This window comes from Oryza sativa, chromosome 7 (genome assembly GCF_034140825.1).
Source record: "Oryza sativa Japonica Group chromosome 7, ASM3414082v1".
Lineage (NCBI taxonomy): Eukaryota > Viridiplantae > Streptophyta > Magnoliopsida > Poales > Poaceae > Oryza > Oryza sativa.
The window spans coordinates 599,699-624,080 of NC_089041.1; the positions used below are offsets into that span (position 1 = coordinate 599,699).

A 24,382-nucleotide genomic window follows, 5' to 3' on the forward strand; every position below is an offset into this window, starting at 1 on the left:
ATGTTATGCTTAAAGAACATTTGATGACAAATCAAATCACAATAAAATAAATAATAATTACATAAATTTTTTGAATAAAACGAAAGGTCAAACATTTGTTAAAAAGTCAACAGCGTCATACATTAAAATACGGAGGGAGTATATTCCAGTGCATGGGTTTGCTGAACCAAAGTAGTTGAAAGCTTAGAAAGTGTAGAGAAGCATACTATAAGCATGTTACCATATTTGGGAAACTAGACCCACAAAGAAATTTCATGAACCATGCATCCAAAGAATTCTGACTCATATTCCATCAGCGGGCAAACTTTGACATCCTGAAAGGAAATCAGGAGAAAAAAATTATCCCCATGTGGTATGTGAAGTATATATATTGCATTAGTGCAATTATGTTCTATGTGTATCCTTTCTTGGAGATGCATTTAGTCCAAGTGACAGCACATGGGACCGCCCGAAAAGTCGATTACCCAGATGAAAGAACATTACAAACCCACCAAAAAACAACAGAATAATATAACCACAGTCCTTATGCCAACAATGTGTGGTCAATAAGAATTGAATTAGGTTCTGATATTGCAAAAGAAGTGAATCAATTATGATGAGTCAATGACCCAATTGTGTTTATTCTCAACAACCACCGCAGACTATTTTGGACAAATGAGTAGAAATCTTAACAAAGCAGTTATCTTATTCACTACAGACCAACAAAATGGAGTGATATACAGCAAGAAAGAGGAGGAAGAATGAAATAAACATGCCCACCTTCACATCAGTTGGCTGGAAGTAGATGAAGAGTACTCAATAACAATACGAATTAAGAATCCAATACCAAACAGAGAGATATCAAGCAACATGATAACTATGCCCATCTCAGATTTCTATACCAACCTTTAACTCTCCCATAGCCAAGCACGTAAGTGGATGAAACAGAAAGGCTTACACAGGTAAATTTATCAACTGATGCATGTCACCCTGCTAAATTACAAGGGAACGAACCTGAGTAAGCTAACCTACTAGAATACCAACCACAGGACAATTTGGAGATATTCCACCAAGATAACTTGAAACAACTATTAAGGAACACCCTAAAACAACATCTAAGAAAGAACCGAGGGCATAATCATGTAATAGAACAAGTGGTATCACACAGAAAAAGAGAAGAGAGAATGTAATTGATTTTTTCATGATTTCCTGTTGCTTTAGTGCTTTAGTATAGTATTTCTATGCCCTAGCAACATGCTTCAAGAAATATTGCAAAAGATATAAATGCAAGGACTAGGGAGCAACGTCATAGGTTTAAACAGCAAAATTAATTTATCAAATACTCATTTGAGATCAAGATAGTGCAAACCAGGCCAAAGGCCCAATTTGTGGCAAAGAAACAGAGGGAGTACAGATTAGTAAAGCAGTAGAGGCATCAACAGGATATCCTATTCACAATTAAGACCTATAAAATTACAAAGTAATAGAAAAAGGGGAGTATCCAGAGTGCTTTCGTTGTTGGCCTATGCCCTATGAAGGTACAGAACACCAGGTTCATTACAACTGATACCAAAACCTAAATAATTTAGGGAGTGGGGAAGGACCATGAGAACTTTGTATTAAAGGTACCAACAGTAAAACACATAGATTAACATAAACATAGCTAAAATATGAAAAGGTCTGGAATATAAGAAAAAATGAACAACTTGCATGGGGGCATATGTGGGCTGCATAAATTACAAACTTTGGTGCAGCATCTGCGGTTTAAACAAAGAAAATGATGCTACACCTACATAGATAAGATCAGGTTTGACGATTAACGAACGAAAATCTAGATCAACCTCATCTACTTTCGTTCATTCATGGATGTCTACAAAGATAACGATCAATCATTCTCTGCATATTTAAGATATGGTTCCACTTCACCATGCTAAAATGTTAGCATCAGGCCTCACAGATGGATTGTAAATGTTCCATCCCATACATATATATATATATATATATATATATATATATATATATATATATATATATATATATATATATATATATGTGTGTGTGTGTGTGTGTGTGTGTGTGTGTGTGTGTGTGTGTGTGTGTGTGTGTGTGTGTGTGTGTGTGTGTGTGTGTGTGTGTGGGTGAGGGTATATGAGGCAGTTCTGAAGGCGAGTTTCTAACTGGGATTGGATTGGATTGGATTGTCAATGTAGCATCTCAGGAGTGTCCATGAATGATTTTGGCCTAAATCAACAGTTGAAACTTGAGGGTTTAATTGGCTATTTCTCCCACATCAATCAAATGGACAAGGCAGACACAAATATATAATGATACTTTGATGTGAAGCCCCAATAAGAGCTCAAGTACAGGCAGCAAACATGTTTTTCGCAGGCCCGCTGCACATTCCAAAAAACAAAAGTAAGCAAAATAAAGGAATACCACACTGCAAAATGTCGTTTGGCCAATGGGCCAAACAAACTTACATATCGCCAACTAGACAGGACAGAAGAAAATATACAGTTGAATATGAATAGTACTGCACAATTTGAAAGGAAATGTTTTCAGCACAAGCACAATGGAGGTTCTAATTTTTGCCAGACTTAATATTAATTGCACCCTAGATGGTACTTTGGAAAATGAAGTGATGTTAAGTCAGAAAATTATAATGTTAAGAAAAATCATGTGATCTCCATCAAACGAAAATGCACCAGAAACAATGGCATACAAGAGAATATAGACCCACTATCTTACAGGACGGCAACATTCAAACATACCCAAAGTCTAGGCTGTCTTTACTCTGAACACGTGAGTCTAGAATGCAGAAGTCTAGGCTGTCTTACAGGACGCCAATATTCTAACCTAGATTAGCCCTCTTCTATACTATCTATTGGCTAAACAGCCTAGACCTCAGTTCAGAGCAAAGCGTGAATTCTGCTTCTATCAAACCACTACAGCTTTGTGGGAGCGGGTGCAGAACACACCAATCATCCCTAACTTCTCTTTTTGAGGAGTATAAATATAAAGAATGGTTATCTCAAATTCCATAACATCTAATAAGGAACAAACAGAATGGAAAAAAAAATACGGTGTCAACACAGAGGCTGCTAAAAAGGAATTCATTACAGAGCTCAATCTGCATTAGGATGATATTGGGAAAGGAGACATTGCCCAATCATCATAATACTCATAGTAAAAAGTCTACTTAACCCCAGAAGTATTATGATTCGTTCCCTTTTAACCCCCTATTAAAATATAAAACGGATTATTCAACCCACTAAAGTATGAAAACCAGTTCAAACAACTCCCTAGTGGTTTGGCCATGTGGACTACGACAAGTGATAGTGACATAGTGATGGATTCGATTTAAAAATTAATTAAGTTCAGTTATACAGCTTGGAAAAGAAGAACGTTAATGTAAATAGGTATTCCCAGGCTCACTGATAAGTGAACAAAGGGAGCGATTGGGCCAGCTTGAGTAAAATTAGCTAACATGGGAGCCGCATAAGCAATACCACCCGCCATGGTTGAGTAGACTTTCTCTTCTATAGTATAATATAATATAATTCAATGGCTCACCCAGGACATATCAAAGCAACCATCAGAGCTAAAAGTGAGTTGACATTATGTGTCTTGTCATTCTTCATAAAGTATTTTATACAAGTGTAAAAAAAAAGGAGGGCTTGTATCATTTTTTTCGCATGGGCACTTGTATCATGTTTCTAGTTCAATGTCTATTCAGATGTATAGGAACTTGAATAGAAAGCTAAGAAAACTGTGCAAAAAAAAATCACATGTATCCTCGGGGGAAACTTCAAAGAGGAATTTTAGAATTAAGATAATTTGTTCACAACCGTGTGCAACTGATTGGTGTGCACCATATAGTGCTCATGCATAGGTTGATTTCCCCTCTGTAGGGTACAGAGAGAATAAAGTTATAGCACAAGTTACTCCCTCCGCATTTTATAGCGTGTATTTTGTGTCACAAGTAAAATGATTTGACCAACAGTTACTCTATTAATATTTTAATAATTATGAGCCACAAAATTATAACCAGAAGATATCTAATAAGATCAATTTTGTGTCACAAAATTATGTATTAGTAGAGAAGCTATTGGTCAAAGTCCTGTACTGACAAAAAGTTAAATATGTCCTATAACAAAAAGAAAAGAATGGAGTTAGGATTTACAATTTCCTACTATTAGAGAAGAAGTGCTAGTGCTATTAATACAAGCCAGCAACGAGTAGCGTTTTCTTATATTAATGGAATTTAACAAATAGGTAGTAGCATTTCTCTATTGATGGGAAAAAGAAATAAATAAACCTAGTGCTTAATTTACACTTTACAACGATCATATTATCTTGTGGTAAGAAAGAAGTGGGGAAAAAGAAGAAGAAGAGTAGAGTCCGACCACTGCGGTGTGTTGGATGATCAGGGCTATAGCTGTAGCGCGTTTCTCGTTAAAAGCATGTACTACTAGTATCACAAATTACAGGCCCGGTAGATCCTACTACTAGGAGTTAATAGTTCCTAGAGGTGCGAGGTGTGTCCTAGATAGATATCCGATCGAACATCCAATAATCATCCATGTCAGCAGGAACTCTCAACCTATGAAATGAAGGGGAAAAAAAAGAAACAGAAGAGGGAAAATATATATATGGTCACTGGATGCTGCTACTTTTATACACCAGAAGAAAGAAAAGGAGGGTGAATATGTATACCAGACATAAGGAGGAGGAGTTGGTTCTCCTAGCGAGCGTTGACGGACTGGCATGAGTCATCTAGTTATCTGCGCCACAAAAGGCTGCAGCAGCCAGCGAAAAGGAATTGCCTCTGCTGCTGCTCCTGAATCGCGTGAAATCATGGGGGTCGCCCGCTCGTCTCGTCCGTCTCATCGCTCCCCCTCCTGTACTGACAGACACGACGAGATTCCTCTCCTCTCCTCTGCTCCCCTTCTCTTCCTTCCATCATCGATCCGCCGCAGGGAGGAGGGATCAGGCGACGACCACCAAAAACCCACACCGATCCGATGAGAGAGAGAGAGAGAGTTGGGAGGCCAGATCCGATCTCCCCATTAGTAACTTATCCCTGGAAAGAAGAAGAGAGGGAGGGGCACGCGAAATTCCATCCCTGCCCCTCTCCCTTATCTGACTCACTCCTTCCCTTCGCTCGCTATTCACGGACTCATCGTACGCTCGGCTGGAGTACTTTATTAGGGCTGGCTGTGTTTTCCCAACTAATCTCTTTTTTTTCCATCATCACGTTTTTTATAAACTTCTAAACGGTATTTTCTTTCATAAAATTTATATATATAAATTATTTAGAAAATTAATATTGATCTATTTTTTAAATAAAATATAGCTAATACCTAATTAATTAAATGCTAATTGATAGCTTTGTTTTACATGCACTGTAAATTTAATTTCGGAACCGCAATGAACAAACACAGCCTAGTTGAGGCTGCCTTCGCAAATCTATCGATTTATTAGATATATAATTACGTTGACAATATTTACATAAATTAATTCGTTTATATTTTTTTTATGAAATTTAAAATTTTTAATGTTAACTCACTGTTATTTAACATACATCCTTTCAAATATATCTTACATCTAATATCTATAGCTCTGTCAAACATAATTTTTATTTTTATTGAATTCCGATGAGACCCCTTGGTGCCAAATTTAAAGCCCCATAGTTATTGATTGTTTTGTGCATTCTTATCCTTATATAAGTGGAAATTCAAACTTTTAAAACATGATTTTATGAATTTTTTTTCTCATCATAGTTTATTTTATAATATTGTCTTTTTATCACTAACAACACGAATATATAAAAGGAGGCAATTTTGCATCTAACCCTATTTTGCACACCACCTACCAATTTGACCCCTTCTATGAACTTCGTTCGTTTGATCCTTGTTTTAATAATAACTAAAGATATAGTTTGGACTTATTATGTTAAGGTAATTTGACACTATTTTCTCAAATCTTTTAAATTAGTTTGACCTAAAGATTATTTTTTGTCAAAAATTTCGGTTTGACAGATGTTTGACAAATTTAATATAGACTAGAAAAAATACCCGTGCGTTGCAACGGGTAAAGACGTTATTTCTATAATATATTAAGAGCTGAGCAATAAATTGAAATATTGTATCGCTATACATTATAATTGAAAAGGTTAATGAAAATTCTAATATTGGGATCGCTATATATTATAATTAAAAAGGTTAATAAAAATCTTTCTTGGGTTTTGAGCCGAAAGCCTTCATTACTTTTCAGCCCAAGGCCAGTCCGCTACCTCCCTTTATTTGGCCTGCTTGCTTCAACCCAGCCACGAGTGAAGCCGTTTTCAGCCCTAGGCCGGTCCGCTACCTCCCTCCGTTTGGCTTGCTTCCTTCGACCCATCAAATCCGGCTGAATCTTTCTCGATCACCCAAAAATGGTTAAGGGTTTTTGATCCACTTACCTCTTTTCGTTTTACCCAAAATCAAAGCGTAAAACTCGAGATAAAAACAATGGGGGAAGATCGTCGTCATCATCGGCAACAGTTAGATTAAATCCGCAAAATAAAGCTAGGAAAATCATGGAGAAAATAATGAGGAAGGAGTGGGAATCGATTTTTTTTTCAATCAAATTGGAGTGAAAACGCACAATCGATATGGCGCCGGCACAGCGCAAGGGTTCAACTCGGTAGACGTGCCGCAAATAGATTGGATAAAAAACAGACGAGAAAAACCAAAAGCGCACGGGATAAAAAAACAGGTGACAAAAAAACCAGAAGTGCTCGGGAGACACGCGGTGAACAAATCGGATTTAAAAAACCGGAAAAAAAACCGATAGCACGTGCATAGAAAAAACTCTTTCTCGTGAAAAAAAAGCAAACGGACTTTTTTTTTGTTTTTCACTGGCGAGACTTTTCTTTTCCTTTTTTACTGTAGTCGGACGATTTTTTTTTCTTTTTTTACTGGTGACGACATAAGCTTTTTTTTTCTTTGTTGAGTCGGAATTTTTTTTACCTTTTGAGTCGGACTTTTTTTTTCTTTTTTACCTACTATATGGAAATTTCTTATTATTTTTAAGTGGAGATAGAGATACAGAGATTAAACCAAAACATAAAATTAAAACCGATTGAAACACGGATGACGTATCAAATACCGGCAAAAACATCTTCAATTTTTATAATAGTAGAGATAGAGATTTGACAAAAGTGTGAGTAAACTATAACAAATTCTTTTGACAGCATCCACCAAAAAATGCATATATCGAATCAAAAAGCATACGTACATATATATTTTAGATCAAAAGGCTATCGCCCAGCTTTACTGAAAGCATAAGAAGTCTGTGTACAGAAATAAGGCTGGGGATTCCAGCTTACATATCAAGTTCTTAGCCAACGACACCGGCAACAAAGCTGCTGACTCAGCACAAACATACCATACAAAAAGCAAAAGAATTACCATAGGATGACACATAGGATAAAAGAGTTTTGAAGGCACTCTCTTCACAGTGCAAGCACCACTAGTGGGACCCACAAATATCTTCACCAAATCCCCAACTGCTTCTCCTCCCTCCTCACTCATCACGCCACCAAATCCCCAAATCCGGCGTCAGCTCAACCCTCCTCCATCGCCCATTCCCCCGCCGCCTCCGCCCCTGCCGCTGGCTATCCCCTCCTCCCTTCGCCGGCTCCTCTTCTCCCTCCGCCGGCGTCGGCCGGCTCTCATCTTCTCCGGGCCGAGCGGTGGCGTCGTCCTCCGGGCCGAGCGGCGGCGGCGACGTCCTCCGGGCCGAGCGGCGGCGGCGCTATCCTCCGGACCGTGCAGCGGCGTCGTCCTCAAGGCTGAGCTGCGGCAGCGTCCTCGAAGAAGCGGCGGAGCGACCTGGCCAAGGCGGTGGAGCTCGGCATCAACGGGCTCGACTCGCGTGGCAGCGGAGCTCGGCGTCGACCTGTCCAAGGCGACGGCCGGGAGAAGGAGGAGGTGGGGGAGTAGATCTGGCCGGCGGCTCGTTCTCGGCGTTCTCTCCTTGGCGGCCGCGGAGCCCGCTCTCTCCTCGGCGCGCTCGTCCTCGGCGTTCTTGGCGGCGGCTCAAGAACGGGCGGCGCGGTTGTCCTCGGCGTTCTAGGCGGCGGCTCAAGAACGGGCGGCGCGGTCGACGGTGCCGCCTCGCCTCGCCGTCGGCCGAGCGCGCACCGGCGAGCCTTTCCCCTCCCTCTCTGTCCGCCGCCCCACCCCTCTCCCTCCCCTATTCCATCCTGCCGCCGCTGCCGCATCCATCCAGCCGCCGCCGCCATTTTTGTTTCATGGGAGCCGGCGCCACAGTGCAAGGGAGAGGGCACGGGGCGGCGAAGGCACGCTGCCCACAGTGCGCATGCCTCGCGATTTCAGCGTCGCCCTTGACGAAGTTTCACGTCGCTATGTTTGGTCACGAGTTTCTCTGTTTGGTCCCGGGTCTTAGCGCCACGTCGACGAAAATCCTACATAGCACAACAAGGTTCTGCTTCACGTCCTCGCACTGTGAAGGGCCTAAGAGCTACCAAGGCTTTTACTAGTTACTGCCCTCTATCCGGCAGATCAGCTGCTTCTTCCTACTTCTTGGATGCTGGCATGCAGTGAGACCCTCAAAGCCTCCAGCTCTCCCCTCAGCTTCAATGGAACCAGGTTTTTCCACTGTAAGAAAAATGACAATGCTTTATAAGGCACATACGTACATATATATAGTACAAGCTTACCAAGTAAATTATAATGTTCGCATCTATTTTTTATGTATCTTTAACGATGATACAACAGTGATATTAAACATACGTAATGGCCACGCTACTACTGTCTAACAGCATAACGTCATGTCAGCCTTCACACATAAGCACACGCATACATACGTCCAACAAGCAAGTACCAGCGAGCATTCTCCCAAAAGTTTTTCTTCTTAGAGGTGGGGTAATTGTCACGCCCAGAAATTCCCGAATAGAATTCCAAACAGAATGTGCATTAAAATCCCCGTCCAGGACCGGCCGGGGTACACAAGCGACAAAGTTGACATATAGATCCACGTCTTACAAACATTATAAAAGTCTTACATAAATGCAGCGGAAAACTTAAAGGATAACTGGAGCTAAGCCTTGACTTGGACTGCAGCGGGAACACCACTCCACAGGCATCCTCGACAGCACGGACGAAGCCTACTCCTCGGAGAAACCATCATCTGACGCATACTCAAATTCTGGGGTTTGGGGAAAATAGAGCAAGACTGCGTACTACCCACTGTACTCAGTAAGTCATACCGGAATAGGGGTATGATGCAGGAAATTATCAAGGGATAGCTATAATGGTTCATTTGCATAAAGCGGACGATTATAAACAGAAGTTGAAAGCAGTAAAATAGTTGTAATAATTAATCAATATTAATCATCCACTGTCCAACGCTATACCACGTTGTAACAGGCCCAACCATCCACCTATACTAGTCAATTCCATTAGACTGGTCTAGGGTGAGTATAATCACGGTGAATCTAGTTGACCGCCCATAACCGCGGGCACGGCTATTCGAATAGTTTTACTCTAATCAGAGGTGTACAACTGTACCCACAAGACACAGCCCCACGACACGTTTCCGTGCGCCGACATGCCACCACGACATACCGGAAAGAGGCCGTGACAGGACCCTTCGCATAACCCCCTCTAACCAAGCACACCACACCTCAGGTTTCACCCCCACTCCTCGCAAGGCAGCGGGCAATCCCCTCTCGTGCCTAGGTGAATCCGGAAGCCGCATAGGCCGTCGCAGGGTCCATCCAAACTCCATCACGCCCACCCTTACCTGGATGCGTCGGCTAGAGGAAAGCTATATTACAAGCCCAGCCGTTGCCCACGCTGGCTTGTGGAAAGTACGAGGAATTCTTCCAGTGTTTCCCACGAACCGTTCCTTAATTGCCATGGGTGCGACCATCAAAACCATGCACCCACGGCCCACCATTTAATATTAATTAATTAACCAACACCGGAGCGGTGAGCATTAACCAACAACAATCCTAGAATTTGATATCTATGCATTAATGTAGTTCCCCATTGTGTGCTAGTTGAACTAAGCAAAGCTAAGCATTCCCTAGTCCAATCTCTAGTCATGTTATATCCCAAGCTAACAAAGGAACATGTTACCAGATAGCATGGCTATGACAGTAGGTAAACATCCCATAGTGATATTGTAAAACAATGTAGTATTTGAAGGAAAACAATGGAGCATTTGCAATATAGGATCAACATGTTCAAGTGACAAGCATGACTTGCCTTGCTCTGCAGCTGGAGGAATTTCGGCGACAATTTCAAGGTACACCGGAGCGTCGGGAGAGCCGGAATCTAAGCGACAAACAAAGCAAACAATACAAACATGCTATAAGACTACTGAAACAGAGAACAAAATCATTTTTAATGGATTCTACACATTTTCCTTGATTTACTGAGACTTGAATGGGCTTAAACGGAGCTCGGATGAATCAGTTATGAATTTTAGAAGATTCACTGTGTTTTTACTATAAACGGAAAAATCCTTAATTGATTTATTGCGCAATAAATAAATCCCGGGGAGAGAGAGAGGGCGGCGCCGACATGCGGGCCCCACATGGCAGTGACTCGAGAGGGCGGTCCACGGCGGACCGGGTCCACGGACCGGGGAAAACCGGCGTACCACGTGGTGCACACGTGGCACCGACGCGGCGTACACGCGGCGGCAACGCGGCGGCCGAACCGACGGCCCCGGTAGATCGGACGGCGGGGGTGGCTCGCGGCCGGCGCGCGCGGGCACGGCTCAAGCCGGCCCGGCGGCCATGGCGCGCGGTGGCGCGGCGCGCATGTGGCGGCGGCGCGAGATGGCGACCGGCGGCGGAGAGAGGCGGCGTCGCGGCGGCTAAGCGGCAACGCGGTGGCTAGCGGCGCGGGAGAGAGAGAGGGAGGGGGAAGGGGAGGCCTCACCGACGGCGACCGACGACGGGGAGCAATGGAGGGCGGCGGCGACGGCAGGACGATCTCCGGAACCACCTAGCGAACACCGTGGAAGGGGTTAGTGAGGGAGAGGGAATTGGAAGAGGGTGAGGACACCGGCCGAAGGCGGCGGCCATGGCGGTGCTCACCGGCGAACGGCACGGAGTAGGTTCCGGCGGCGGACGGGGTGGCCCGTACGATGGCGAATGCGGCGGCGTCGTCGGCGCGGATCTGCGCGGCGGCTAGCGGCGACCGGAGCGGTGGCGGCGGCGGCGAAGAGGAGGGCGACGGCGCTAGGGCGTTAGAGGGCACGGGAGGGCTCGGCGAGATGGGGAAAAAGAGAGAGGGGTGGCGGTGACGCTTAAATAGAGGAGGGGAAGCTCGGACGTGGTCGGTAGAGGCGGGAATCGCCGGCCGACGCGGGGGAGTGGGGGAGGAGAGAGAGGCGGGATTCGAATTTCGAATCCCGGCCATCTCGGGCGCGGGCGCGGGCGAGAGGGAGGGGGAGTGGGTGCGGGGGATGCGGCGCATGCGCGGGCGTGGCCGACGTGGCCCGGAGGAGGCGGGAAACGTGGGCGCGGCGGTGGTTGCGGGGCGCGGCGGCGCCGGCTAGAGGAAGGGGACGGGCCCGACAGGTGGGCCCCACCTGTCGGCGACCCCGGGAGAGAGAGGAGGGAGGCGGCTGGCTCGGCTAGGCCTCGGCCTGTCGGCCGGCCCAGCGGGAAGGGGGGGGGAAAGGAGAATGGGCCGGCGGCCCAATTGAAGGAAAAAGAGAAAAGAAAAAGGAAAAAGAAGGAAAATAGATTTTCCTGGGATTAAATATTGCTTGTGCTCAATTTTAATTGGTTAAAATTATTTCTAGAGCTCTGAAAATTCCACTAAAAATCTTGTTAGAATATTTCGACATGTAGAACTCAAGAAAAATTCCACATGCTAAATCCGATTATTATTTGCATTAATTTATTAGGGTTTTCTCTTGCTTTTACACCGATATTTTCTCTGGTGGATTATAAATTCAATTTAGGCTTGGGAAAGAACTTCAGGGTGTGACAGTAATCCTGGTTAGAGGCGGGGCTTGCCCGGGTTTAAGTTTGCTTGAGACCGGCTCACCATTCTTCATGTCGATGTAATTAAAACTTTATTTCCCCCAATTTTAATGAAATTGACCGGTCAATCTTTGGCCGTCCCGACAAAAAAAAAAGAAATTATTTTGTTAAATCCTCATTCCCTTTTACTCCTGAAGCAGACTATGCCGGCCTGCTGTTAATCTCATCACTCTCTCCATCAGCTGCATTTTCTATAATCCTTCTCAGACAATCTATTTCCGACTGTTGTAGCTTGTGATAATCTTTTATAAAAAGAGAAGAGGAAAAAGAAGAAGAAGAAAATTGACCTGCTCGGGTTGCATATCCTCTTCTTTTTTCTTGAGATGGTTGGGTTAATGAAAGTGTAACTGGTGCAGGTATATAACATGTTTGCGTGGTGCTGCTGAAATTCGTTTGCGTTTGCATGGTAGAACACACCTTTACCCTTCAAATTTCAAGTAAAGTTGTGCGAACCTTGATTGACCCTTGTGTGCTGTACAGTCATGTTGTTAGTACTGGTATGGTATCTTTGTTTTCAGTTCATATATCTTCGTTGTTTTCTACGAAATTTCAATAAAGTTTGTGTGAAAATTCTCTATGCTACATACAGGTTCTTGCATTCACATATTCCAGATTTTGCTCTCTAAGGCCTCGTCTGAGATAGCTGAAATTGATAGGTTGATGGATAATGTGATTTTTGTGATAGCCATTTGACTTTTAAAGTAGTACTAGTAGCTTGGAAAACATACAAACAAGAAATCAAGGTTGTGTTAGTTCACACTAAAATTGAAAGTTTGGTTGAAATTGGAACGATATGATGAAAAAGTTGGAAGTTTATGTGTGTAGGAAAGTTTTGATGTGATAAAAAAGTGGAAGTTTGAAGAAAAAGTTTGGAACTAAACAATGCCTTAGTTCACACCAAAATTGGAAGTTTAGTTAAAATCGGAATGATGTGATGAAAAGTTGAAAGTTAATGTTGTAGAAAAACTTCGATGTGATGGAAAAGTTGAAAGTTTGAATAATTATTTTGGACCAAAACACGGTCCAAATAAGAGAAGATAATCCCTCCGGAGCGTCGAAGAGTCTAATCTCCTGATGGTGTACGGCGGCTACGGCCTGGAAACCAGAACACAAGCACGACTGGAAAACTTTCGACTTCGGGGTAACGTGGCTCATCTGGAAATTAAGAATGCAATGCTCAAATCTTAGACGGAAGAGCAGAGCAATTTATGACGGTGTTTACATGCAGGTGTGTAAAATTTTGACGTGTCATATCGAGTATTATATAGGATGTTGCATAGGGTATTTGGACACTAATAAAAAAATAATTACATAATCCGTCAGTAAACCATGAGACAAATTTATTAAGCCTAATTAATCTGTCATTAGCAAATATTTAATGTAGCACCACCAGGGTTTCAAAAACCGCCGGGGGCCCGGTTACCGTCACCCGGCGGTACGGCGGTTACCGGCGGTAACCGCGGTAACCGCGCAAAACCGCGACAAATTTACAAATCGAAATTTGAATTCAAAAATTCGGGCAAACCGCGCGGTTTGGCGCGGTTACCGCGCGGTTTGACGCGGTAACCACGCGGTTTGGCGCGGTTACCGCGCGATGTGTAATGGGTTGCACAGTAACGGGCCGGCCCATTTTTTTTTTCTTTTTCCAATTTTCAAATTTATTCTCCGTTTTGCTCTCAAATTTGAATAAATATTACTCTTTTTTGAGAAATTTCTTCACCATAAAACACTATAAATCAAGCACTACCTTCACTATTTTTTTTGATTTTTTTCTTTTTTTTTTAAATTTTTGAATTTGGACGAATTTTATTAAACCGTACCGCGCGGTACGGGTAACCGTACCCCCGCGGTACGGGCGGTAACCGCGGTAACCGCGCGGTTACCGGCGGTTTTTCACACCTGAGCACCACATTGTCAAATCATGAAGCGATTAAGCTTAAAAGATTCATCTCGCAAATTAGTTGCAATCTGTACCATAATTATTTTTTAGCCTATATTTAATATTTCATGCAGATATTTAAACGTTTGATGTGACATGGTAAAAAATTGTAAGGTGGGATGTAAACAGGCCCAGTGCAGGAGTGGAAAACTTGGAAGGCTGCGGGGTTAGCAAGCAACCCTACGATTAGTAGCGGTTTTGGTGTGTGGCAAACCAGTGGCCTGGTTCGGTGTGAGAGCCTTGGCTCTGCTTGTACTACAATACAATTTTTTGAACCCTCTCCTTTTCAATATATACTTCGGCCGGCTACGCCGGTCCGGCGAAATATTTATCAACATTGGCCGTGTTTATATCCAAACTTTCAACTTTTTTCATCACATCAATCTGTCATATACACACAATTTTTCAGTCACATCGTACCAATTTCAACCCAAACTTTTAACTTTGGAAGAAACTAAACACAGCCACCGTGAAACTTGCATAGCACAATGCTTTCCCATAGAAAAGATTCGGTTCTATCTCTCTTACTTTTTTTCCCTGTTATTTAAGTTTCACTGCTAAGCAATATGCATATTTCACTGATGTCTTAGTTGATTTCAGCTGTTTGTAATTTGCAATTGGATATAAGGTTAATTGCTCTACTATTTTGTATTACGAAAACTTGAGGAAGGCTTGCATATATTTTCAGTTCCGGTTCCATCTCGAATAGATACTTTATCGAATGCCTAGCATTAACATTTGTGGCGTTGAGATGTTATAACTTAACACTAAAATTCCGGTTTGTATTTACATAAATTTTTTGACATTGTTTATTGTTCAAGTAAGTTTTTCATAAGAGTCAAATTGTCAAAATTTCGGTCGTTTGAGACGCTGCCCATACTCCGCATTCTCCTTCCCTGAAGAATTGCAGATACACAAGGCTCCCATTTTACCTTTTCTTTTTTTTTAAAAAAATAACAAGAACCACGCATAAAAATTTAGGAACCGCAACTGGTTAAAAGATCAGTGCACTGCACATTTATAAACAGCAAACAATGAGAAGATTAACAAAATCAGCGGCGCATGAATAGCCCATAGAACGAGCGCTCTGACCAGTACGAAAACGTGGAGGGGGAAAAAACGAAGCCATTAAATTAAACAGAACCAAGATCGCGCATGACCACTACTGATAACATAACAAAATGTAGTAGAAGACGAGCACCATACATCCCCTCAGTGTCACATGCATATACTGAGAACACAATTCAAATATATGTTAATATGTTACACACCACGGTTAGGACAAAAGGATATTAAGTGCAATGGCTGTTATGTCAGCAATAACAAGTCATCACAAACACACGATGAGAGCTGATAACAGGAGAACAAGTGCTTCCTTTCCCGAATCGTTTGCATGCATACTTACGCACTCCCATCTATTTTAGCACTCAAAGTCCCAACTGCACTGGACGCAATAAATATCGCTGCAACATTACCGCCCCACATTAGCTTATCTCGAAACTCCCCATTGGGCACCCCCCAAGAAGTTAACAGCCTGTGTATATGCATGCACATATATGAAGCTGAATCCAGGGTGAAAAAAAAAAGAATAACAAACTTGAACTTGTAAGCTACCACATACCTGTTGAGATAATTTCTATCTTCGCTCTTCAGTTTCCTCACTTCCTCCACATCTTCAACAATCTCCCTTTGTGCCATCGCCTCAAATTCATCAAATCGCCTGATACTTTTGACCTGATTATCATTCATTACCTTGAACATCAATTGTGACAAGATTGATCAAGAAACGAGTCCTATTGTTAGAGAGAGAAGAATTCATAGACTTCAATATCAATAGTTTTCAGGATGTCTTCCCAATGTTAAGAGAATAAAATGAACATTTGCATACTGCAGGGTAAGGTTAGAAGTTAGAACCAGAGCGGGCCAGTGCTGTGCAGTGGTTTGCAATTTAGTGAGTTGAGTAATCATTACTAATGCAAGCTATATTTTTCTGTTAGTAACTCTTCAAAATGATTGTATTCTCTGCATATGCTTTCTTTTTTTACAAATATAATCTAACATGAATCACACACACCCACATTTCTTTAACTATATGCAATTATTTTTTTAGGCATACAAATTTGAGACTGGTGCATACATGGGTTATTTGCATTCTTAACATGTACTGCAGAAGATTGACATTTCCTAACTTCAATCTATGTTGGCAACTTGGCATCAACAAGGAAGCAAAAATCACATCGTTCCTAGAACATATCCTCTCTAAGCTTTGAATGGAAGCCTATCTAGCACTCCAAACATATCCTCTCGAATTTGCAATATCTTTGATATAACATCCTAAAGTGGATTTTGCAAGGTGGTTTTACCCATGCAATATATGTGGAACATACACACCAAACTCTCTCCTATGTATCAATCTCTCTCTCTCTTTCACCAACAAACCAAGCACTGGAACAATGCCAACATACCATCACAGTTGGTCAAAATAAAGAGTGAGGATTGATGAAGTATCAAAGTATCGTTGTAGTTTGCCAAAACTGCCTGTTTAAGCTTCCCATAGGCAAAACCACCATGGAAAATCACATTCTATGGGGTTATATGGGTTAAACTGTAAACTTTTTCCGTGTGCACATTTTTTTTGGGTGTGTACGTGTTCTGGGGGGTGGAGTGGGGGATCTGAAGCTGGTGTTGAAGTTCCAGTTGGTGGATTGGACTTCTGTTCAAAGTTTAGGAGGTGGACCATTTATTCTAACCAAACAGCATTATATTCATGTGGCCATCTTTTTCTCCCTTTTCTGTTGAGAAAGATACTCCCTTTTATTTAATAAGTAATAACACAAGGTTGAACTACATAGAAAGATTCTCCCTTTTATTTAATAAGTAATAACACAAGGTTGAACTACATAAATACAAGAAAAAATCACATGGGAGTCAGAGCATCATTTTAAGAACTAGTATAACCTACCAGCGATAGAAAATACAAAGCACATTTATCTTGCTGAAGTGGCCAAAACATCATTTACTGATAGCCCACCTAACAAAGACACGATACCCATAGGTAGCGGTGTACGATACCTAGGTACCATGCTGAGTCAGCAACATAAACTGCACGATTCAACACTATGGCGCTTTATAGTCTTTATGTAACAAAATAATGCCTTTGCTAGTACATTTGACAGTCTTTGATAATGTACATCCCTGACTTGTTACCCGAGTAAAAACTAATGTGTGATTGTGATAGAACCAGGACAAAATATACGAAAACAAAATTAGAACGAGAAAGCTTGTAAGTTGTAACATATACCAACGTAACTTGTATCATACATATGCGGAACGATAAAAAGAAAAGTAAATTTTGCTGTATATATGTTCTAGATCATAATTATTATGTCTGGTAGGATAGGATTTAGATGGTAAGTAAATTTACCTGTATTATATTATATGACTGGATTGTTATCATTTCACAGAAACAGCGCTCCAAGTAGGAAACATAAATAAGTGATTACAATAGCGAGGTCAGTGACCTTGAGTTCGCTCAGGCTCCCTCACCTAAGGGGATTGTGGTGCGGAATTGATCCGCTCCAATCCTGTCCCTTCCTCATAGGGATTAGATGAACAAGTAACAGGGAGAGAGATGGATGGATTTAGATTGGCGTGCGTCTCTTAACCGCACGAATGCGCCATCCTCCCTCCCTCAAAGTATTTGTATGCAGATAGATTTTTTTAATAACTTTTGATTTGTAACTGTTGTATAATTGTGTAAGAAACGAAGGGGGCAAAAAAAAAAAAGGGGGGGGGAACGGGAGGAGGATGGAAACGGATTAGGTGGTACCTCTCCCGGGGAGGAAGATGAGGAGGATAATCTGCTGCTGCAGAAAGAGCGGGTGCGGTGGGGGAGAAGCCTCTGCAGGGCGCGGCGGAGCAACAAAGGCGGCGACATCGCGGGCACCGTGTTCTGACTCTGAGCTAGGGTTTCCTCTTCCTCCCTCTCGATTCGATTCGATGCGAGTTGTAGAGGCTTAGGCTGCTGGAATAAAATAAAAAGAAAATCAGAAGATGATGGGCCGGGCCTACCCAGACAGAGTTAAAGCCCAAATCCATCGCCACCTCTTGTCTCTCAAGAGAAACGGCTCCAAGTTCTTTTCCTTTTTCTACTTACTATTATTATTATATAATATATATAAATAATCCTCACCTACCCGACAATCTCTCTCCCACCCCACCCCTTTCTCGTTTCGTTGGAAGAAGAAGAAGAAGAAGAAGAAGGTGGTTTCGCTGGAAGAAGAAGAAGGTGAAACCCTAGATCTGATCTCGGATGACGGCGCGATCGTTGTTGGCCGGTAGGATGGTGGCGGCGGCTCGCCGCGCCTTCCGCAGCTGGCCCCTCCACACAATCACAACCACCACCACCACCGACGCCGCCACTGCCATCGCCACCAAGGAACAGCACAAGGTATGCAGGAGCCTTGATTGACCACCTGCCTATCTTTGTTCATGTTGGGTTGATTGATCCGCATCCATATCCGCTCGCGCGAGCCCTTCTTTTGATTTCGATTCTGTATCTCGTAATTTGGTCGATGCGTAGGTGGTCAGTCGTCTTGATGTGATGGAGGATATAAGCTTTCCCTACATGACACGCGAGATGGCCGCCGTACTGCGGCGGAGCCGTGTTGCGGCTGTCGAACACAACAATTTTAACATCAGGCAGCTTGCTAATCCTTACCATGGGTATGTTGGCTTCTTTCCTCTCTCTCTCTCTCTCTCTCTCTCTTATATATATAACTGGAGTATCTCGGACGCAACAGCACAATCAGTTTATGCATATTGATCTAACCTGTCTCAATTTGCATTGTTCGTAGGCCGGCTGATGGAGATATCCTGTATGACAGGGCATGGATTAACAATCTTGCTCTGCTTTTTACTCTCTCCACGTTATTTGGGGCGTTTAGTACTCTAGCCAAGCTAAAGCAGACACGGACAGTGGACCAATGTGTCCAGACCCAAACTAGTTAAAGCAACCACTGAGGTTGTATGGATTCCAGTCCCAAACTTGTTAAATCAACCGCTGACGTTGTATTGGATATCATACTCTGTATGTCGTAATACTTAATTTCATATGCTATTGTCATAACTTGAGAATTACTTCCTATATGTTAGCTTTATATGTTTCTGGATGTTCTGTTGTGTCTGCCCCCAAAATACAACTTGCTCAGTTAAGATTTCTCATGCTACTTTTTGATGATTTGTTCACCATGTCGTTAACATGGCAGCAGTATTAGGTTTAGGCACATCTTTCTTTTGTTATTACTTATTGCACTGGAATATCATCAAGCTAGAATGTGGACTACCTACTAGCATAGCAAGTTACAGTAGTGTATTATAGTAATGATATTGAGCTTGGATTTGGCATATGTTGTGCCTACACGACTCTTTTACATGAATCAGAGTAGAGTGTGTGGCTTCGAAAGCTGCCTCCTTTGGTCCATCATGCCTGCTCCCGTAACTTGCTTTAAAAATGCATAGGAAGTTATAACCTACTACTGGGAGTAGCTACTCCCACCCTAGTAGATGTTCTCCTCACTTTCTAATTGATATTCTGCTATATAACTAGTTGATTTTCTGCTCCATTTCTAGTTGAATAATTTTCTGCACATTTTCAGTTGGTAGATTGCTCGTTTCATGTCATATATATACTGCTTTTTTTCTGCCCTATATTCTGCTCCTTGTCAAGATGATTTACCGATCCTCTTCAAGTGAATGTATATTCCGCTCATTTTCATGTTCATATTCTGTTTCTTTCCAACTGATTATTTTCTGCTCCCAACGAACATGAAACCATGCCGAGGATAATCATCATCTGATCTCTTTTAACAAATCCCATAATGGGTTTTGGGAATAGCGTGGCTCCAAGCAAAGGAATTAAGAGACGCAGAATCAGCTGTAGCAAGTCCAACTAGCATATGGAAGTCCTCGTGGACAGATAGGCAGTAACGCAGTACAAACATTTTGTGCCTTATCTTTGTGTTTAACTGATCCATCTGGCTAACGAACTTCTTTGTACAGGAATCTGCTATGTATTCTTAGCTGCGTGCAGCAAAATTATCTAGCAAAATGCAATCAATAGCACAACAACAGGGCAATGAATAAAACTCCCTACTCACCTGAGTACCTCACAATGTCTAAGTGTCCCTTTAAAAGGCACTAGCAATCGTGCACATGCAATGCACATTTTCAGCCATATACATACATACATACATACATACATATATATATATATATATATATATATATATATATATATATATATATATATATATATATATATATATATATATATATATATATATATATATATATATATATATATATATATATATATATATATATATATATATCATAAGATATAAATAATCACATTAAAAAATATAATTTTTATCGAGCAACTTTATGATGCTTTAAAAAATGCATAGGAAGTTAAATCAATGTGCTTCATCAACAGGTGATCTAGTAACGATGCACAGATACCAGTTAAATAGCATGTCCTTTATTTTAAGATAGCTAAACATGTACTTTCTCTTTCTCCGTTTCACAATGTAAGTTATTCTAGCATTTTTCATATTTATATTAATATTAATGAATCTAAATAGAAATATATGTCTAGATTCATTAACATCAATATGAATGTGAGAAATGCTAGAATGACTTACATTATGAAACGGAGGGAGTACCAAAATTTTGCAAATCAACATAATCTAAGGAGGCTACACTATAAAGAAGCTTGTAATCATGCTAAAGAAAAGAGAGTCAATATTGATAATTTGTTTTGTTAGAATGTATTATCAAATTTATATTGAACCTTACATATGAATAAACATATCTCTGAACTTCTATAAATTACACATGTTTATTTACATGGTGAATCATTATAATCTAATACAACCACAACAAAATTCCTAAATGAATTTCATGGTTATCCACTTTCGATACCATTTGAAGATCTGGCTTTACATTCAGACTACCTTTACCCGATTACTTGCATATTTTGAATTCGAGCTCTCCATTGATATTTTACCTTGACTAAATCCGTTGGTTGGTTTTGATGAAAAAAATGATTCCAACTTGCATATGCAGCTGTAACAGTTAATCTTCAAAGTTCACAACGAAAATATGTGTAATATTGAAAGCACCTTATAGGAAGGAAACATGTATAGAATGAATCAAATTCTAAAGTAATTAAACAGGTGCAATCTTTTAACAGTGTAATGCCCATATTTTTTATTGAGAGGGATGGACCAGTGAACCATCATCTCTGCTAGTAGAAAGTAAATTCCATGCATAATTCTCAAAGAATCAGATTAAAAACATTTAGTAGCATTATCTGAAAGCTAAAGAATAATTTCTTTTAGTGCAACAAATGATTATCTCTACATTACATTTTAATCAAATTTGGAAAAATATAGGTACCTGAACAAGTGTAAGCCTAGAATTTGGAAAACTATCATCAGCTTTATGAAATTTATTCCTTCGTTTTTGTTGCATAGAGGATGGTGGATGGTTGGGTCAGCACCTGAAAGGAGGAGCATAGTACTACCATTCACCTAAATCAAGACCAAATTTCAAAAGTTTGTCCAACTTATTTGGTAGTGCCACATGTTTTTTTTGTGGGTACTGTTGGTACAAAATCCAACTAGCGTAATCAATGTGTATTCTGTATTCGATCGGCTCGAGATGAGCGAAGTTTACATATTTAGAGCAAGTTCAATAGTATAGCCAACTATTAGCTCCAATTCATCTATAGTCAATCTAATAGCTCATTCATACAATAATTACATACTATACTATTAATACGCGGTCCCACCTGCCATACACACATTGCGTCTTGGAGTCCGTGCTATAGCTGGTTACAAATCTGTAGCCCGCTTCTCTTCTCTCTCCTTATTTATCTTATTAAAATATGTTTGTAGCTGGCTTATAGCATGCTATTGTACCTGCTCTTATACAAAGGCCATTGAAAGGGGAAGTTACAGTGCTATCGAGATGAACTGAGTGACTGCCATGCAGGCCAGCTCTTGGGTCTCTTCGTCATTTCCCTGGGGAATAAGTTCATCTAAGGTTCCTTAACTTTACACTGAATCCGATTTTCGTTCTTGAACCCCAAAACCAGATACAACTTGTCCCTTAACTGTCAAAACCGGTGCAAACAAGGTCCCTCGGTGGTTTGGAAGGCGGTTTTGGCTAATGTGGCGCTTACGTGGCTGGCTTGACTAGGTCTTCGTCCCACGTGGCATTGACGTGGCGCTTACGTGGCAATTCTATCCCAGAAAAATAATAAAAACTGTGGGCCCACATGTCAATTACACAAAAAATAATAATTTTAAAATGGTGGGGCCCACGTGGGCCCCACATGTCAGCCTCACTCCTCCCTTCATCCCTCTCTCTTCTCTCTTTGTTCTTCCTCATCCTCACTCCCCTCTCTCTCTTCTTCTTCCCGGGGAGTGCCGGAGCGGACGGGGCGGGTGGGCGGTGGAGCAGGCGAGCGAGGCGGGCTGTCCGAGCTCCGGCGGTGGGCAACGGCGCCAGCGACGGGAGCCTCGACCGGGGGAGAGGAGGCGCCGCGGTAGCTGGAGCCGGGGTGGTCGGCGCGGCGGCGGGTGAGGTGGTGGTAGGCGCGGCGGCGGAGAGAAGCTGCTGCTGCATCTCCAGCATGATGCAGACTCTGCTTTCCGGATTGCTTGCTATTGGAAGAATTGAGGAGTCGATCGACTACTATTGGAAGAGTTGAGCTAGATAACTTATCACTGACAGTTAAGCTATAGCTATTTTTTTTCTCCATATCTGAATTTTCTTTTGTTGACAAAACCATTGCTATGCGGCCAATTCATAGATCATCAGGCACACGTTCAATTCACAACAAGTACTTTTCTTTGCGAATCCACAATCCCCGCTACGACCGGCTGCCTCGCCATGCCAGTATATGCCTTGGCGACCCCTTCCCGGGCTGGTCGGGAGACCGGCAGCGTGGTGGTCGGCGCCGCCGCGGGGTCTTGCGCCGGCCACATCCCCGCCCTCAGTACCGCTGCCACCGCTGTCGAACTCCATATCCTTCTCGAGTATGACGGCGATGGCGCCGGAGTGGTCATCCTCGTCGTCGGAGCCCGCGGTCGAGCGCTCCGACTCCTGCGGCTACTGGTCCAGCTGTCGCGTGAGCAGCCACGGTCACCACCACGAGGCCGCGGAAGACGACGACCCGTCGGAGAGGGAAGGCGGCAGCGAGGGCGCCGCCTCGCCGAGGTCGCCGGCTGCAGTCAGTGTCCGAAGAAGAGAGAGGATAATGGAAAGAAGAGGATGACATATGGGGCCCATATAGGTCCCACCATTTTTTTATTTTGTATGTGAAACTGATATGTAGGTCTCATGGTTTTTATTATTTTTTCGGATCGAATTGACACGTAAGCGCTACGTCGGTGCCACGTCAGTTGAAGACAGAGTCAAATTAGCCACGTAGGCGCTACATCAGCCAAAACCGCCATGTAAACCACTAAGGGATCTCATATGTACTGGTTTTGATAGTTGAGGGACCCGTTGTATCTGGTTTTGCGGTTCAAGCATGAAAATCGAATTCATTAACCAGTTAAGGGACCACGGATGAACTTGTTCCTTTCCCTGGTGACAAGGTTGGGCTATGCCCACCAAGGAAACTGGGCCGGCGCTGAGGAAATTTAATTTTAACTTTTCTAGGGGAAAAGAAAAAAAAAGTGAAGCAGATGGTTTTCTCAACAGAAAAAATACCAATAGAAAAACAAGATGGATGGTTTCTAGATAGAGACAAAGAAAAAAAAAGAAAAAGGGAAAGATCGACTGTGTATAGATGGAAACAAAAGAAATAAAAAGAGAGGCACGAGAGAAATTGAAGAGAGGCATGAGAGAAACTGGGAAGGAAAAAATAGAGGAGATCAGGAGGCACTGGAGAGAATTTGGGAAGAAAAGAAAAGGTAAAGAAATAAAAGGGGAGAACGGGAGGTGCTGATTTTTCACGGGAGAAGGAGGAGATTGGGAGGAACTGATTTTTTCCAGGGGAGTGGAGATTGGGAGAGCACTAATTTTTTTTCTTCAAGAGGAAGGGAGTTGCGCGCGTGAGGAGGGGCCGAGGGGGAGGAGAGGAGTTGCGCCGTGCGTTGGGGGAAGGGGCGGACAGGAGCGCGGGGCCAGCATGGAAGGGCGCACGCGCGGGAGAGGATAAGGGCACCCACAATGGTTATCTATAAGCTCTTTACAAGAGATCTATGTCAGCATATTTTTCTATTTGGAAGGTATTAAACGAATAGAGAGAGCAAAGCTATCTACTAACTTAGAGATAGTCTATAGAGAAAAACGAGGCAATGCATGAGAGA

The 24,382-nt window shown here is 42.3% G+C and overlaps 2 protein-coding genes and 2 long non-coding RNA genes across 4 annotated transcripts; 2 read left to right on the top strand and 2 right to left on the bottom strand.

The window, feature by feature from the left end:
- Positions 1 to 19: 19 nt before the first annotated feature.
- On the bottom strand, positions 20 to 5,038 carry LOC136357338 (uncharacterized). The gene is made up of 2 exons (XR_010742612.1): positions 4,696 to 5,038; positions 20 to 314 (listed from the first exon to the last, which is right to left on the bottom strand). It is a non-coding gene; the product is annotated as an uncharacterized lncRNA (long non-coding RNA).
- A 10,185-nt stretch (positions 5,039 to 15,223) lies between these two features.
- LOC4342229 (uncharacterized) lies at positions 15,224 to 17,997 on the bottom strand. The gene is made up of 3 exons (XM_015792315.3): positions 17,824 to 17,997; positions 15,616 to 15,728; positions 15,224 to 15,528 (listed from the first exon to the last, which is right to left on the bottom strand). The coding sequence occupies exons 1-3, from the start codon at positions 17,929 to 17,931 to the stop codon at positions 15,396 to 15,398; spliced, it is 354 nt and encodes a 117-aa protein (XP_015647801.1). The 5' UTR covers positions 17,932 to 17,997; the 3' UTR covers positions 15,224 to 15,395.
- Positions 17,998 to 18,207: 210 nt separating this feature from the next.
- On the top strand, positions 18,208 to 19,165 carry LOC4342230 (uncharacterized). The gene is made up of 3 exons (XM_015792314.3): positions 18,208 to 18,444; positions 18,577 to 18,719; positions 18,851 to 19,165. The coding sequence occupies exons 1-3, from the start codon at positions 18,307 to 18,309 to the stop codon at positions 19,002 to 19,004; spliced, it is 435 nt and encodes a 144-aa protein (XP_015647800.1). The 5' UTR covers positions 18,208 to 18,306; the 3' UTR covers positions 19,005 to 19,165.
- Positions 19,166 to 22,564: 3,399 nt separating this feature from the next.
- On the top strand, positions 22,565 to 23,641 carry LOC136357339 (uncharacterized). The gene is made up of 2 exons (XR_010742613.1): positions 22,565 to 22,768; positions 22,876 to 23,641. It is a non-coding gene; the product is annotated as an uncharacterized lncRNA (long non-coding RNA).
- Positions 23,642 to 24,382: the final 741 nt, after the last annotated feature.